The 16,352-nt window shown below is 44.0% G+C and overlaps 1 protein-coding gene across 3 annotated transcripts in view; it reads right to left on the bottom strand.

The window, feature by feature from the left end:
- Positions 1-3,641: 3,641 nt before the first annotated feature.
- The window catches only part of LOC125543113 (probable RNA-dependent RNA polymerase 3), a 29,158-nt gene continuing 16,447 nt past the window's right edge, over positions 3,642-16,352 (bottom strand). For 2 of the 3 annotated variants that reach the window (XM_048706362.1, XM_048706363.1), the window contains exons 11-19: positions 15,718-15,884; positions 12,815-12,963; positions 12,440-12,662; positions 11,349-11,574; positions 10,771-10,922; positions 6,401-6,560; positions 5,320-5,458; positions 4,295-4,470; positions 3,642-4,204 (exon numbers count right to left, since the gene is read on the bottom strand). In XM_048706362.1, coding sequence (XP_048562319.1) covers positions 3,956-4,204; positions 4,295-4,470; positions 5,320-5,458; positions 6,401-6,560; positions 10,771-10,922; positions 11,349-11,574; positions 12,440-12,662; positions 12,815-12,963; positions 15,718-15,884 — 1,641 coding nt within the window. In that variant the 3' untranslated portion in view covers positions 3,642-3,955. Of the gene's footprint in view, positions 4,205-4,294; positions 4,471-5,319; positions 5,459-6,400; positions 6,561-10,531; positions 10,630-10,770; positions 10,923-11,348; positions 11,575-12,439; positions 12,663-12,814; positions 12,964-15,717; positions 15,885-16,352 lie in introns of those variants that run through there. The other variant, XR_007298297.1, reaches the window with a different exon arrangement.

The following is a 16,352-nucleotide window of genomic DNA, read 5'->3' on the forward strand; positions in this document are numbered from 1 at the left end:
TACGTATGTGTAAATCAATTTGTGATTGAATAGTTAAAAGGATACTAGTATCCGATGCCCATCAGGGTTCAAGTCATGATGCTCATATTTATTTTGGATTTATTTTAAAATTTTTGAAGATGCGCGGTCAGTCAAAGAAGACGTATAAAAATATGTGCATGTAACACGACGCGTAACACGAATGATGCATGCGACTGAAGATAGAAGCGATTGGTCGATCAGTGCGTGTCATTAGATGAGCAGCCGGTGTGTGTTGGGATTTCAGTCTTGTGTCTAAGCGAAGAATCATGCTATACGGACGACAAACAATGCACGATTCCTGGAACGTCGATAACTGCCATACGTGTGGCAGGAAGGGAGACGCATCACACGTTCCTAATATAAATAGATTATCATGTCATCGCATGCATGCATGTGAGAATTTTTTTGAATTTTCAATTTTTAAAATGTTTTATCTCTTAAACGAAAAATCCGATTGAAGATCCGTTTTCACCATTAAATCCCTCGCGACGAGATCTTCGAAACTAGATCTCATATCAATATATTTCGACGAATTTTTTTTGGTTAAAAGTTGTCATGTCTATTGCACATGAATTGTCATGGTGTTTACACTGAAGTTGACATGATATGTTTCAGTTATTTTCTTTTACATTTAAAAGAAAATTTTTGACATATTATAAACGAGGAATTAAGAAACTAGACTTGCCATGCACCATAAACTAAAATTGCCATGATATATGCACTTAAAATTGTCACGGTTCATACAAAAAAATATTTTCATGATTAAAATACTGGAATTGCCATCATCAAAAAACTAAAATTGCCATGATCTACAAACTAAAATTGCCACATGGCAACTTTAGTTTAAACACTATGACAACTACAGTGTAAACATCATGGCAACTTCTGGGCAAAAAAAAATTTCGTCGAAACATATCAACATGGGGTCTAGTTTTGAAGATCTCGTCATGACGGATTTAATGATGAAAACGGATTTTTAATTCGCTTTTTTAATTAAGAGATAAAACATTTTTAAGCCAAAAACCAAAAAAAATTCCGCTGATGTCATCTATTCATACGTGGCAAAATGAGTGGTGATGGAGGCGTGTGGGCGATGTGCAAACGCCCACACGTGTGGGCGTTAGTTTTTCTGAAAACTTGGGCATACTATGGAGTAGAAAAATGCGTGGTCAACCAAAAAGTAAGTGAAATGGGTACTCTAACGCTTATCTAGATAAGACCGTGTTGTATCTATAGAAGTGCATGCTCTAACTAATGCAACCAAAGGATCGATCTATGAGAGAGGGTTGGACATTATACTTCAACAGTGTCCATTATTCATTTCCTCCATCTTATCCTTATCAGCTTGTTTTTATTTCTTGTACTTTTTCTGAATTGATTCAGTCTTTTGTCTGTGGGTTGGGTTGGGCTTTTACATTTCTTTTTACTGTCATGTTTGCAGTTACGTTGAGGGTGGGCAGTTTCAGTCGAGAGCAACATTTGCAGTTGCATGTGTAATGGCGGATATGCAACTACCCATCCCTCGACAAAATGCCACTCCGCAAACTTCTGCACCCAAACAACCCTTGTTGCACTCACATTGAGAACCTACAATTGCAGTCGAGGCAAACACATGCAGTTGTATGTCTAGTGGCAAACACGCAATTGTGTCATCCCACCTCCCCAACCCATATCGAAGACATGCAGTTGTAGACATGTTAAAGACATGTAGTTGCAGTTGCAGTCATGTTAAAGACATGTACTTGCAGTTGCACTACTATTATCCTGGACAATCTTGAGAGTGTAGACCGAGACTACATATATTTCCACTAGATGGATTTAACAGGACGACGATTGTAGTCTTAGGGAAACTCCATGGCGGATCAGCTATTGCTATTCACTTGTAAATGTGGTCCGGGCACTTTTAGTTATTCAACGATGATCACCAAAAATGCCTAAACCAGTCCGGACAACCGAACTCGCACAAACCTGCACTAAATTGGGGGTGGTCTAGGGCAGTCCGCACGTCTGCCACGTTGAACTCCGACACCAGAGACCAACCAAAAAACCCTCTCTGGCCTCCTAAAACCCTCCGGCGCATTCAAAGCGAATGTGACCGATGCCTACCCACATTAAAATCGTCCGACGACTCGTCCGCCTACCTGGCATTCACAACGGACAGAGCCGAGAAGCCTAATCTAGCTGCCCACATTCAACCATCGCCGCTCCAGGTACCTCGACTATTTCAAGTTGTTCGTACACGCCCCAAAACCCTACCCCTCCGAACGATCACCCCTTCTCCCATCATCTGAGCTGTCGCCCAACCACCTTGTAGTTCGCATCCTTGTCTGTCGGCTGTCGCCACGATGGCTGGCACCACTCGTTCATGATGGAGGAGCTGTCGCAGGTGTGCTACGCCAAAATCGCGGTGGAGCTCCATACCAAAGAGGCATCCGTTATCAGGTCCGCCACATCCGCGCCGGCCGTCAACGATGAGGAGGCCAGACCATTTGGTATGGGTTCCTCGACCTCACCTCCGATAAGATCGATTAGGGTAGTTGTTTCTTAGTTGCTTGAGGGATTTTTTTGCCATGTAAAAAGTGATCCGAGAACTAAGCGTTCTAGTCTTCTAGTAGACGACGATCAACAAGACCATATTACAAGGAAGGAAGGAAGGGGGGGGGGGGGGGGGGGGGTAGGAAGGCAACATGCATCCACTATGAAGCCTGAAGACGTCTCTTTCGTCAGCCTGGCCAAATTCGATGCGAATCTAGCTGTGGACGTCGCGTGTTCCCGGTCGCTGGCAGCTCAGGTCAGGTGAATCTCCGTGAAAGATGCCTATGGCGACACTGGGATCCCCTTCCTTCCTTGCTTGTCTAGCCACAAGTAACCACGTTGAATTGACTCGCTGCACATTGTATGTGTGCACCACGTCCACGTAACACATGCGTGCATGCGCCCTAACCCCTAAGACAAGATGGCCACGGCGACCCGTTCCGTCGATCGGTCGTCTGCGATATCCCGTGAGGATCCCGGGAGATCTGTGGCAGATCACGCAGGATCTCTCCCTCACTCGTGTTCCTCTTCTTCGATAGACTCGTCGGTCGCCATCTCCAGTGATCCGTTCATAGATGAGCAGTGCAGTGCAGGCATGCTGGGATTTCAGTCTTGTCCGAGCGAAAGGTGGGAAAATTGGAGTACTTCTGATGCGGACATCTGGCGCAGAATAATGCGTGGTCGTCTACAAAGTACCCCCTCGGTGTAAAAAAACGTCTTACATCATAAGACAGAAAGAATACTAAGTAAAATATGCTATTTCCTTCGATCCATATTAATTGTCACTTAAACGGATGTATCTAGCACTAAGATATGTCTAATTGCATTCTAATATGGATTGAAGGGAGTAGTACGTTGCTAACATTTATTACAGATATGAAACACTTGCCTCACGCTCTCAATACAATCAAATTGCTTCTTTTTTTTCAAACCGCACTTTGAAATTGCTTTTTTCAAAGTATTTTCCCAACCTTTTTGTACAACAGCACTGGCATGATTTTGTAAACTACAAACACCAAGTAAAAAAATAGAGCAATCGTCCATAAAAACAAAATTCTAGAGCAACCGAAACAAGCAACACCAGATTGCAGCGTGACATTGTATCTGGCTACACTGCATTGCATTAACGTTAAGGTTCTGAGAAGATTACACAGAGGATACGCAACGAACAGGGAGATGACATGCCATCTCTGAATACAAGTGGGATTCTTGGTGGCAATACAACGCGCACTTCGAGCGCACACACACACACCACAAGCTTGAGGCAGGTACGAATAAATACAGCCTGCAGTCAACCCATCGGTTTGAAACGTCCACACCTGTTATTACGAGCCACAACAGACGCCTACTTTATACAACACGGAGTCGATCAAAGTCACAGCAGCCCGTCTCGTCGCTGCTACCTACGGCGCTTCTTCGTGAGGTTCCGAGCGACCGTCAACGGGACCAGCACCTTGTCGCCCTCGGCCTCGAGAGCGTAGAAACGGCACAGCGCACCGCCCGCCACGTTCCACACGAAACCGCATCTCCCAGCCTTCTTGAACCTCGCTGCTTTCTCGTAGACGATCTGGTAGATCGTGCAGGCCTCGTCGAACACTTCGTCGAGGTTCCTCTGGGTTTGCTCGAATTCAGCGGCATCGTAGAGCATCTGCAAGGCAAAACGAGCCGTTTCAGAGTGCTTTTGTAGGAGCCTCGGTTATATGCTGCTGTCGTTCAGGGGAAGACTGGGGGAACTTACGTATTTGTACTTTTGGTAGAGTTCTTTGAACTTCAGGTCTGTTTCTTCCTTGTCCTGATTGTCAATCAGTGGCCCACTCTCGCTCAAGTACTCCTGATAACGGCCTGCCCAGAGGTTCAGGTACTTGTATCCTGAAGATGCTGCTCTCTCCGTGAAACACGGGTCCAACAATATCTCTGATTATAACAAGACCAAAACACAAACAAGAGATTATACCTAAAATGTCATCTGACCGAACAGCTAACAACAAAATCAGGAGCTGCATGCCATCGGAACAAAAAGGATAGACGCTGGTCTTGCCATATTGCAGTCACTATATTTCTTCTTGAGAAAACATCCATTTTACTGCCCTGAACAGGATGGATGGTTCACATAACCCCCTGTGACCATTCTTTCTGCTCTCTTAACCCCCTGATCTATCCAATACCGTTCAGAAATCGTGTTAGGTGGGTTTGCTCAGGTGTTTGCTGATGTGAACAAGGTCAAAGTGGTATTTGACCAGTGGGGCCCTCTCGTCAGCGGCAGCCCCTCTCTCCTCCTGTATGCCGAGAGCGCAGCCGGAGCTCAGTTCATGCCAACAGCGCTGCAATTCTTCGACCGTGCGTCCAACACCTCCTCCTCGCCTTGAAAGCCTTGTCCTGGAGCTTCCCCTCGCTCGGCTATACGTTCCTGCCTCTATGTCTTCTTCCTCATAGGAGCTCGTGTGTGTCGAGTTCGACGGCAGCAGCGCGCGGCGGAGCTTGGCCACGCTATCTGGCCTCCTCCGTGCTGCTCCAGCTACAGCGCTGTTTTCACATCGCAGCCACCCGCTCTCCCCATCTGACAGCATCTGGGATGCCACCTCGGTAATGAAGATCTCATATCATGACCCCCCCCCCCCCCCCCCCCCCCCCCCCACACACACACACAAAAAAAAAAAGCTCTAGCGATTGAAGTTACATACTGTAGTAATGTAAAAAAAACTGGCTAAATAAAAATAGAAGTGAAAACGCAACAAGAAAGAGCTAAATGAAGTAGCAACTTACCGACTGGTTCAACTTTCTCAGATTGCTTTTTTTCTGCTTCGTCATAAATTTTTCCTAGTATGGATGTTGAATGGTAGCTTTCCTTTCGATCCATGTAGTGCGGATACTTTTTTGGTGTCAGCTCAGCAGGGACATTGATCTGTTGAGGGAAGGAGGATGATTAGAAAAAGGCTTAAAACTGTTTAGTATAAATGCTTTGCATGTGGTCAACTTTTGCCTTACAAGTACACCTTCTATTCTTAAATGTAAGACGTTTTGGCAGTTTAAATTAAACTGCCAAAATGTCTTATCTTTAGGAACGGAGCTAGTATCAAACAAGTAACCAACACAAGGTACTGATCAACCTCTTTCTTTTTAGCGAAAACTGTAGGGGAGGGCCTGACAGTAAATATATTAATAGGAAAATATGTACATGAGAGGGAAATATATACAGGAGAGAGCAGGGGAGGAGAGAGAAAACTAAGAGAGAGCAGGGAGGGGAAATATATACAGGTTATGCAGCTGTGTTTAATTTAAGAACCAAATTAACATGTAACTATTCTGACAAAACATTCTAGCAATTTACTCTAACTATGTAAAATTTCAAAATCATTCTGTGTCAGCACTAACAAAAATGTGAAAAATCTGACAGATGGTAAAGCAAAATGAAAGAAGAAAATAAAAGGATAACTGCCACCATTCATCAGACAACCTATTCCTTTTCTTACTTCTAGTGCATATTGAATTTGAAGTCCGATTTAAGAAAATACTCCCTCCGTCCCATAATATAAGAGCCTTTTTACACTAGTGTAGTGTCAAAAACACTCTTATATTATGAGACGGAGGGAGTACTTAACCATGCTGGATACTACAATACACCTAATTAATTAGGCAAGGTGGTCTATCTTTTATAAGAGAACAGTTCATTCAGTTCGCTTCTATTAGATGTTAGCCAAACGGATGATATCTGGACATCTAGCAGTTAAATTCTAAATATGATAATAAACAATAATATGGAAAGGTGATGCACATGGAGCTATATAGTATAGTGCATAAAAGCATTTGAAACTACAGAATGCGTAAACTCAAGAATGGAATTAACCTTGGTCCCGGCCTTTGGAGCGTCCAGGGCCAAATAATAAAGATCAACCAACTTCTTTATCTTTTTTTCTAGTACATTACTTTCATCTTCATCAACACCATCTGTTAACAGTCGGTCCATATATACTAACCAACTATCAGCTGCTGTGCCAAGCGCATTACTGAAAGTAGGAAAATTCCAAACAAGAGTTAGATCATACAATATTACAAAAGGTTGTATATTGATAGTTTAGCAGATAGCCGCTGACAGCAGGAATCCAAGAACTACATGGATCCATGCTTTATTTTTCTAGTTGAAAACATTAACAGGTAAAAGCCGGAAACAAATAAAACCATGTGAAAACTCAACAAGCAGTAATAAATAGGGCATACAACACGGTCTGGTGAGCTCAAGTGAACAGTAAAACCAGGAAAAAAACAAAAAAAAAAACTGAAATTGTTTTGCGGCAAACATTGACAAAAGTTTTCAGTGCTCACCAAATTTCATCATGGAATGACATTCGTGGAAGTCATGGCAAAAAAAACCAATGCTCCAAAAGTGTTATTTTCAAAAGCATTTTGGGGCACTGTTTTTTTTGCCACAACTCCTACGAATGTCATTTCATGATGAAATTTTGCAGGCGCAGAAAACATTATCAAAGTTTGCCACAAAAAAATTAGAACTTTTCCAATATTTTTGGATTTTGCTATTTATCGCGAGCTCAAATGACGCGCCACATCGGAACCCGGGTTGGTGGAAAATGGCAAGGGCCGGGCCGTCACCCCCCAGGTGGCGCGCCGTATCTTGATCCGGATACGGTGGCATGTGAGCGAGGATCAGGCCGTCGCATCCTTAGAGGCGTGCTACATCGGTGCCCAGATGTAGTGGAAAATGAGCAAGGGTCTTCACATTTGACTCGATGAGTGCGAAGGGTAAGGAAGCTAGCCGAGCCTAGGAGGATCACTTAGGTAGCTGGAACGTAGGGTCTCTGACAGGGAAGCTTCGGGAGCTAGTTGATGCAGCGGGGAGGAGAGGGGTTGATATCCTTTGCGTCCAAGAAACCAAATGGAGAGGACAGAAGGCGAAGGAGGTGGAGGATACCGGCTTCAAGTTGTGGTACACGGGGACGGCTGCAAACAGAAATGATGTAGGCATCTTGATCAACAAGAGCCTCAAGTATGGAGTGGTAGACGTCAAGAGACGTGGGGACCGGATTATCCTGGTCAAGCTGGTAGTTGAGGACTTGGTTCTCAATGTTATCAGCGCGTATGCCCCGCAAGTAGGCCACAATGAGAACACCAAGAGGGAGTTCTGGGAAGGCCTGGAAGACATGGTTAGGAGTGTACCGATTGGTGAGAAGCTCTTCATAGGAGGAGACCTCAATGGCCACGTGGGTACATCTAACACAGGTTTTGAAGGGGCGCATGGGGGCTTTGGTTATGGCATCAGGAATCAAGAAGGAGAAGATGTCTTAAGCTTTGCTCTAGCCTACAACATGATTGTAGCTAACACCCTCTTTAGAAAGAGAGAATCACATCTGGTGAGTTTTAGTAGTGCCAACACTCTAGCCAGATTGATTTCATCCTCTCGAGAAGAGAAGATAGGCGTGCGTGCCTAGACAGTAAGGTGATACCTGGAGAGAGTGTTGTACCCCGGCGTAAGCTAGTGGTTGCTGACTTCCACTTTCGGCTTTGTGTCCAGCGGGATAAGCGTGCCAAAGTCACTAGAACGAAGTGCTGGAAGCTCAAGGGGGAGGTAGCACAGGCGTTCAAGGAGAGGGTCATTAAGGAGGGCCCTTGGGAGGAAGGAGGGGATGCGGACAATCTGTGGATGAAGATGGCGACTTGCACTCGTAAGGTGGCCTCGGAGGAGTTTGGAGTGTCCAGGGGAAGGAGAAGCGAAGATAAGGATACCTGGTGGTGGAATGATGATGTCCAGAAGGCGATTAAAGAGAAGAAAGATTGCTTCAGACGCCTATACCTGGATAGGAGTGCAGACAACATAGAGAAGTACAAGATGGCGAAGAAGGCCGCAAAGCGAGCTGTTGGTGAAGCAAGGGGTCGGGCATATGAGGACCTCTACCAACGGTTAGGCACGAAGGAAGGCGAAAGGGACATCTATAAGATGGCCAAGATCCGAGAGAGGAAGACGAGGGATATTGGCCAAGTCAAATGCATCAAGGACGGAGCAGGCCAACTCTTGGTGAAGGACGAGGAGATTAAGCATAGATGGCAGGAGTACTTCGACAAGCTGTTCAATGGGAAGAATGAGAGTTCTACCATTGAACTGGACGACTCCTTTGATGAGACCAGCATGCATTTTGTGCGGCGAATCCAGGAGTCTGAGGTCAAGGAGGCTTTAAAAAGGATGAAAGGAGGCAAGGTGTGGAAAGGTCTCGGGGACATAGCGATAGTATGGCTAACCAAGCTTTTCAACCTCATTTTTGGGGCAAACAAAATGCCAGAAGAATGGAGACGGAGTATATTAGTACCAATCTTCAAGAACAAGGGGGATGTTCAGAGTTGTACTAATTACCATGGAATTAAGCTGATGAGCCATACAATGAAGCTATGGGAGAGTCATTGAGCACCGCTTAAGAAGAATGACAAGCGTGACCAAAAATCAGTTTGGTTTCATGCCTGGGAGGTCGACCATGGAAGCCATTTTCTTGGTACGACAACTTATGGAGAGATATAGGGAGCAAAAGAAGGACTTGCATATGGTGTTCATTGACTTGGAGAAGGCCTATGATAAGATACCGCGGAATGTCATGTGGTGGGCCTTGGAGAAACACAAAGTCCCAGCAAAGTACATTACCCTCATCAAGGACATGTACGATAACGTTGTGACAAGTGTTCAAACAAGTGATGTCGACACTGATGACTTCCCGATTAAGATAGGGCTACATCAGGGGTCAGCTTTGAGCCCTTATCTTTTTGCATTGGTGATGGATGAGGTCACAAGGGATATACAAGGAGATATCCCATGGTGTATGCTCTTTGCGGATGATGTGGTGCTAGTTGACGATAGTCGGACGGGGGTAAATACGAAGTTAGAGTTATGGAGACAAACCTTGGAATTGAAAGGGTTTAGGCTTAGTAGAACTAAAATCGAGTACATGATGTGCGGTTTCAGTACTACTAGGTGTGAGGAGGAGGAGGTTAGCCTTGATGGCCAGGTGGTACCTCAGAAGGACACCTTTCGGTATTTGAGGTCAATACTGCAGGAGGATGGGGGTATTGATGAAGATGTGAACCATCAAATCAAAGCCGGATGGATGAAGTGGCGCCAAGCTTCTGGCATTCTCTGTGACAAGAGAGTGCCACAAAAGCTAAAAGGCAAGTTCTACAGGATGGCGGTTCGACCCGCAATGTTGTATGGCGCTGAGTGTTGGCCGACTAAAAGACGACATATTCAACAGTTACGTGTGGCGGAGATGTGTATGTTGAGATGGATGTGTGGCCAGACGAGGAAGGATCGAGCCCGGAATGATGATATACGAGATAGAGTTGGGGTAGCACGAATTTAAGAGAAGCTTGTCCAACATCGTCTGAGATGGTTTGGGCATATTCAGCGCAGGCCTCCAGAAGCTCCAGTGCATAGCGGACGGCTAAAGCGTGCTGAGAATGTCAAGAGAGGGCGGGGTAGACCGAATTTGACATGGGAGGAGTCCGTTAAGAGAGACCTGAAGGATTGGAGTATCACCAAAGAGCTAGCTATGGACAGGGGTTCGTGGAAGCTTGCTATCCATGTGCCAGAGCCATGAGTTAGTTGCGAGATCTTATGGGTTTCACCTCTAGCCTACCCCAACTTGTTTGGGACTAAAGGCTTTGTTGTTGTTGTTGTATCGCGATCTCAAATGAGCAATAGAAGATGACTTTCGATGCAACACTGAATATCCCATTTTAATAAAATGCAAATCCTATTTATCTTCTACAATGGAGTATTGTGAAACAGTAACATGAGAGATAAGGGAATTTTCACTCAAGATTTACGCTAACCAAATGAGTAAAAGGAAACAATAAACCCAACAGATAGGGTCTGCTCCAGTTGAGACTGATAACATGTATGAAGCATTTCCCGGGTGGAATGAAGAAAGACAGCTACATGTGAATTAATTCGTTTGAATGATGGCTATATTACATTTTTTACCTATCAAAATGCACAAGCCACGCGTAACACATATGCCAATCCCCGGTCTCATGCACAAGCAGCGTAACAAGAAATTTGTCCTCTAAATAAGATTCTTGCTGCAAAACTCATCATCAGAAGAAAATTGTATCCTAGTGACACATACATTCTGAAGTGCTGTTTTAAAGACGGACACTTGTGAATTTGTAATGATTATCAGCATAAATCAGAAAAATAATAAATCAACTTGATATGAATACCTGCGTGCAAATCTTGCTTTTAAGAATTCATGAAACAAACTCCTCTCGAGTAGGGGTTCGTCTAAATCCAGAAGACACTTTTTCTCGGCCTGTACTGGTTTATTTACTTGGCCCCATTCCCATGGTTTAGAAGGCTTGAACTGCTTTAATAACTGAAAATGGCATATTTACAATCAAAGCAGGACAATACATTGAGAGGTTAAAAGGCATAATGTGTTATTGCTACAATACCAAAACCATTTTCTAATGCTTCATCACTACTGCAATGATACACATGACTTGATGAATCTATAGTAGCCAGTGTGGTAATAAAGCATGTATTAGAAAACCTATATATAGTTCAGAAACTGCCAAAGGCTCAACTAGGATAAGCGATTAGTAGTAATGCTAGGACATGAATGACTGAAGTCAAAAATGAAGAAGCTAACATAGTTAATATTTTAAGGGTAATGAGCAATGTGGCATTTTTCCTTGCAAAAAGAAGGGCCACTTTGGTTATTGAGGTCTGAAACGGGCCATGGAAGATAATGTTTTCCAATGAAGATTCAAAATAAAATGTCAATTAGCAATGAACTGACCTGTTCATTTATTGAGACCCAATACATGTCCCCATCAAAATCACTATTGGCCATCTCATCGGCCAAAGATCGTGGGCCAGAGGTAGGGAAAAGTATAGCATATCTTGAATATCCTACTGCGTCTTGTATATCCTTGATATATCTTGATGTCAAGACATGTATATCACCAAAGTGTAACCCAGGATGTTTATAGACAAGCACATTTCCACAATATGGTCCATTCTCACTGTTTAATAAAAGCATATAAAGTAAGTAAAAACCAGAAAAAGGAGAGAGGAAAAGAACTGTTTTTTATTTGAGAGAACACAAAATTCTTGAATCTTGATGCAGAAAAAAAGGAACTGCTTTCACACATCAGCAGTACTCCAATAAATAATGGCTGCACAACGATCGATGTTTTAAGGACCCTAAGGCCACCTACAGAATGGAAGTTTGTAATGTTTTCCACGATATCAAAACCTTTTAGGAATCCAAAATATCTACAGACTTTTCTAATTACAAATAGTCATACAAATTAAATCTCAATCCCCCTTTAGACTATATATAACATCAGGTCAGTCTATATCTGACCAACCGAAAGGAATAATGACATTAAAATACTCCCTCAAAACAACAGGTTGAAGCCCCAAATACCCACATATGGTTATGATCTTATAATCAGTTCTATCAAAGAATTAAGTCATAATGAAAGCATATTATGATTATTATCAGTGGTTAACAGCTCTTCTTTTCAACCAGAAGCACAGTTAGGTCAACTAACACACACACTTCTAGAACTGTAATTAAAAATACTTTATAGTCCGCACACAAGAATACGCATATCCTTGTGACTTGTGAGTACAATATACACGCTAACAAACTAGCAGAGGTGTGAGAGCCTCACGTCGTGTGGGCACACTTCTACTAAAAAAAGGCATGTGCAGTCCCAAGAGTTTCCCTATCCGAGGTTTCTTCATAAACATTAAATATCAATAAAATAGCTGTGTCTTCAGAAACTCATGGTGTGACCAGTAAAATCATGGATCAAGGGAATATACACATAACAGAATTCAAAAGGCATGCAGATCCAAAAGAGTATGTCTGCCACTTACAGGATCACACAAACTTCATTGGCTTTGAGTTTCCCTGTAGGATCTGTTGTACCCATCAAATAAAAGCAATCACTGATTGGTAGCTTTCCTTGCTTGATTCCCTTTCTTTCTTGTTGAGCCATGATAGCCAGCCTGGATTGCAAATATGCATCTTCTAGTGGAATTCCAGACAGAATCATTCGTGCTGATATCGAATCCTCCATGTCCGCATAGACAAATGCAACTGCAAGGACCAGATCAAAAAGAGGTTTGTATCAAATGCAAGCAGGTGAATGTAAATGGCAGACTATCATAGTCTAACAGTAAGATAAGAGCAGAAAGAAGCACATATGTGGCAATTCATAAAACGTAGTGCATGGAAAATATGCCACTAACTGTTTAGTGCGTCTTCATAATCACAATGAGCGGTCTTAGCCCCTTCAATTGCATTTTCTAGAAGCTCCATAAAGAACTCTTCTTTAACTCCTCCATAGCGAAGTAGTGCAATCAAGAGCTTCGATGTTAATGTCCTTTTCGGTTTAGCGCTGAGGAAACAAAAAAAATATATTACACCTCTTGTGAACCAAGCACAATCAACATGTCCTAATTCACATGGCTTAATCTGTTGCAGAAAGGTAGGCACTCCTGCTCACACTTTAATATGCTCTTACCTCCCCACTTAACCAATACCCACCGAAGTCTTACACCATGAGTTGCCAAATGCTACCACATCAAATTTCATGCACAAATGAACTCATCAAAAAGTTTAAACTATCGAGCAAAAGCAAGTAATCTTAGTCATAGCTAAAAGAACTAAACAGCATGTTTAACCGTCAAAGGAAAAACCGGTTGCTTTCTTTTTCCTGATATTAACATGTACTCCCTCCATTCCAGATTGTAGTGCGCATAGTTTCTAGACCAGGTACCAATGTATGTGCTGGCGCTAAATTTTGGACGAGAAAGTCCCCAGCCCACGTGCAAGAAGTAGTAGTATGCTGTACTCCGGCCTTCTCTGTTTCACATGACGCAAGCGTCCACGACCAGCAAGCAAATCCGGCCAGGGAAGCGGAGGTGCAGCCAAGAACGCGGCAGCGCCACCATGGACGTGCTGGACGTGGAGACGCCGGCCATGGCTGATGCGGAGCCATCGGCCATGGGCGTGGAAGGCGCCTCTGCCACCTGTGAGCCGCTGCCGCTACTGCATATGAAGTTGGCGCCGGCGTGCTGCCGCTACTGCATATGAAGTTGGCGCCGGCGTGCTGCCGCTCCATGTCCAAGGATCGCCCAGCCTCGTTGGCATCGACCTTGAACCCAGCGGGGAGCTGCTCACCGGTGTTGGAGGAGAAGACCGAGAAAGAGGCAGCCGGTGCTTGAGGAAGTCGATTGGCACCCATGCAAGGTGGATGGGCGAATGGCGGAGTGCTCGGAGTGGCTCACTCACAGGCGGGCGATGGTGCGCTCTGACCGACGTCCATGGGTCATGGGTGTCCATACATCACGCTTTTGACCACCTCGTCATCGCTATCTCCTGGATCTCGTCGGCACAGAGGAGAGGAGGTTGATCCAGAGCTCACTGGAGCACCGCTGTCCGCCCAGAGGTTGTGGGGAGGAAGAGGGCGGCGAGGGAGATGCGTCGTTCCAGCCGCGGTGGTCCTCAATCATCGTGGTACTGCTGCGGGAGGAAGGGGATAAGGCAAGGCTATTTTCGTCCAAAATCGGTTGCGGCTGCTATTACGCACTACAGTATGGAATATGCCAAAAACTTATGTGCACTATACTCTGGAACAGAGGGAGTATATTTTTTATTTGTATAGGTGTGAAAAATGAAGAACAAGTGTGGTGGTTTGAAAGGTTTGTGGGACAGAGCTTCTAAGGAACCAAAACTAAGTTCGATATCAACACCCCACTCCGGGTAAACTCAATCTGCTGTTTACCGGACTTGCCAGTGGGTTTCATGAACGTTCCAAACCAAGCAAAAAAGGAAGGATTTTAGTAGTGAAATTATAAAATAAATTCAGAATAACAAGTCAACCAAGAACATTCTATTTTTGGAATATGTGCTTTCCTTTGAAAAGGATCGAGTACAGTGCAAACTCTTAGAATGTTTTCTTTTTTGCCGAAAATGAGAAACTCCGGAGGTTCAGATTTTTTTATTCCTCTAAAAATTAAAAAGACTTTTCCCTGTTGCCACCACATACAATTTTTGGCAGTTATTTTGTAGGACTGATACAAAGGAGAAACTAAACCTAGGAGGGATTTGTTTCAACTGGAATTTGAGAAATGACTTGGGACAAGAGAAATGAAGCATAGCCACACAAAATCACAGTGAACTGCAACAAAATAAGTTCACATGAGACATGACTATTGTGCATAATCTGTAATGCCACCGATAAGGATTGAAGGTATACAGGGCCATAGCTGGGCACGAGACATTCATGGGACCGTTGGCATTAACGAAATTGGCCAATACGTGCAAGTCTGGCAGGCGATCGAACACTTCTTGCTCCCGGATGCCCCTGACCAGCTTGTTTGGAAGTGGACGGCCTCTGGCACCCGCCACATTCCAGGGATCCACAACTTGCTTCTTTTGGAAGAGTTGGGCGCCGCCACGTGTGGAACTTTTCCACTGGCTGGCCAACCTTGATAGGTGCTGGACTGCTGATCGCTATGCCTGCTGTGCGACCAGGCTCCTGAGATAATGCGTCACTTACTCCTGGCGTGCCCTTTCGCCAAACAGACTTGGCATGAGGTCCTAGCTTGGCTCAGGATGACCAACGCAGGCCCAAACCAGGAAGATACCCTCATGGACTGGTGGCTCCACGCCTACACAGATGCGCAAGGGTTTCGCCTCCATTGCCCTCCTGGCGTCATGGATGATCTGGAAGCAGCAGCAGCACAACAAGTGCATATTCGACGGTGCCCAGCCTCTCGTCCATGCCCTGGTCTCTAAGATCAAGGATGAAGTAGGGCAATGGGCACAAGCTGGTGTCCGTGGCCTGCGGGTCATCTTGCCAACCACCTGGGATGTACGCTAATTTTTCCTGTTCTTACCTGAACTTGGAGGGTTGTAACAAAATTCTATCTTTTCAATGCAACGAAACGCAAAGGTCTTTTGCGTTTTCTCGAGAAAAAGGATTAAATAAATACTTCTAGGAGGCTTTAAAGTTCCAACAACATGCACAGACATAGCAATCCATAGTATTCAGACGTGTAACTAAGTATGTACTTAATACCTAAATATAACAGTGCAGCTCGAAAATTAAAAAAAAAACAGTGCAGCTCAAAGGTTCGTGGCATACCTCGTTGTCACTATTTCCAAAGAGTTGACGGACTGGACACAATATGATTTTGGATCAGCTTTCATTTTTATCAGTTCCCAAGAGTTAATGGACTGTACACCACACAATTTTGGATCAGATTTTATTTTTATCATTGATGGCCGTATAAGAATAGTTCCAGGAGGAAGCTGCAACAGAAAATAAAGTTTTTCTTTAGAAAGTGTCCAAAGTTTGGACAAGATAAGATAATAAGAGCACGTGCTATGTAAACTTCAAAAGTGTATAGCAAATGAGTATATTGGAGAAAGACAAATTAAGAATGACCAACACGTGCTATGTAACTTATGTAACTACGCCACTGAGAAAATCAACATGAACCAAAGAAATTGTGCTGATATCAGTAAACTGATATAAAAGGTGGTAATAGCTTCTCCAATCTGTCTATCCTACATGAAGAAAACAGCTAACTGCTGCATTTCTTGAAATTATACTCAGAGCTCACAAAAGTGTACAACTAAACTGTGTTAGATGTGCATAGTCCCCTTTTCTGTATATCCCCATCGTATAAGGGGCTTCCTGCACTTTACCATGCATGTACATGTATTGGCCTTTGGCCCCCTGTGAAAGTTAGTTGCTCATTCTCCAACATGGTATCA

The sequence above is a fragment of the Triticum urartu genome, chromosome 3 (genome assembly GCF_003073215.2).
Source record: "Triticum urartu cultivar G1812 chromosome 3, Tu2.1, whole genome shotgun sequence".
Taxonomy (NCBI): domain Eukaryota; kingdom Viridiplantae; phylum Streptophyta; class Magnoliopsida; order Poales; family Poaceae; genus Triticum; species Triticum urartu.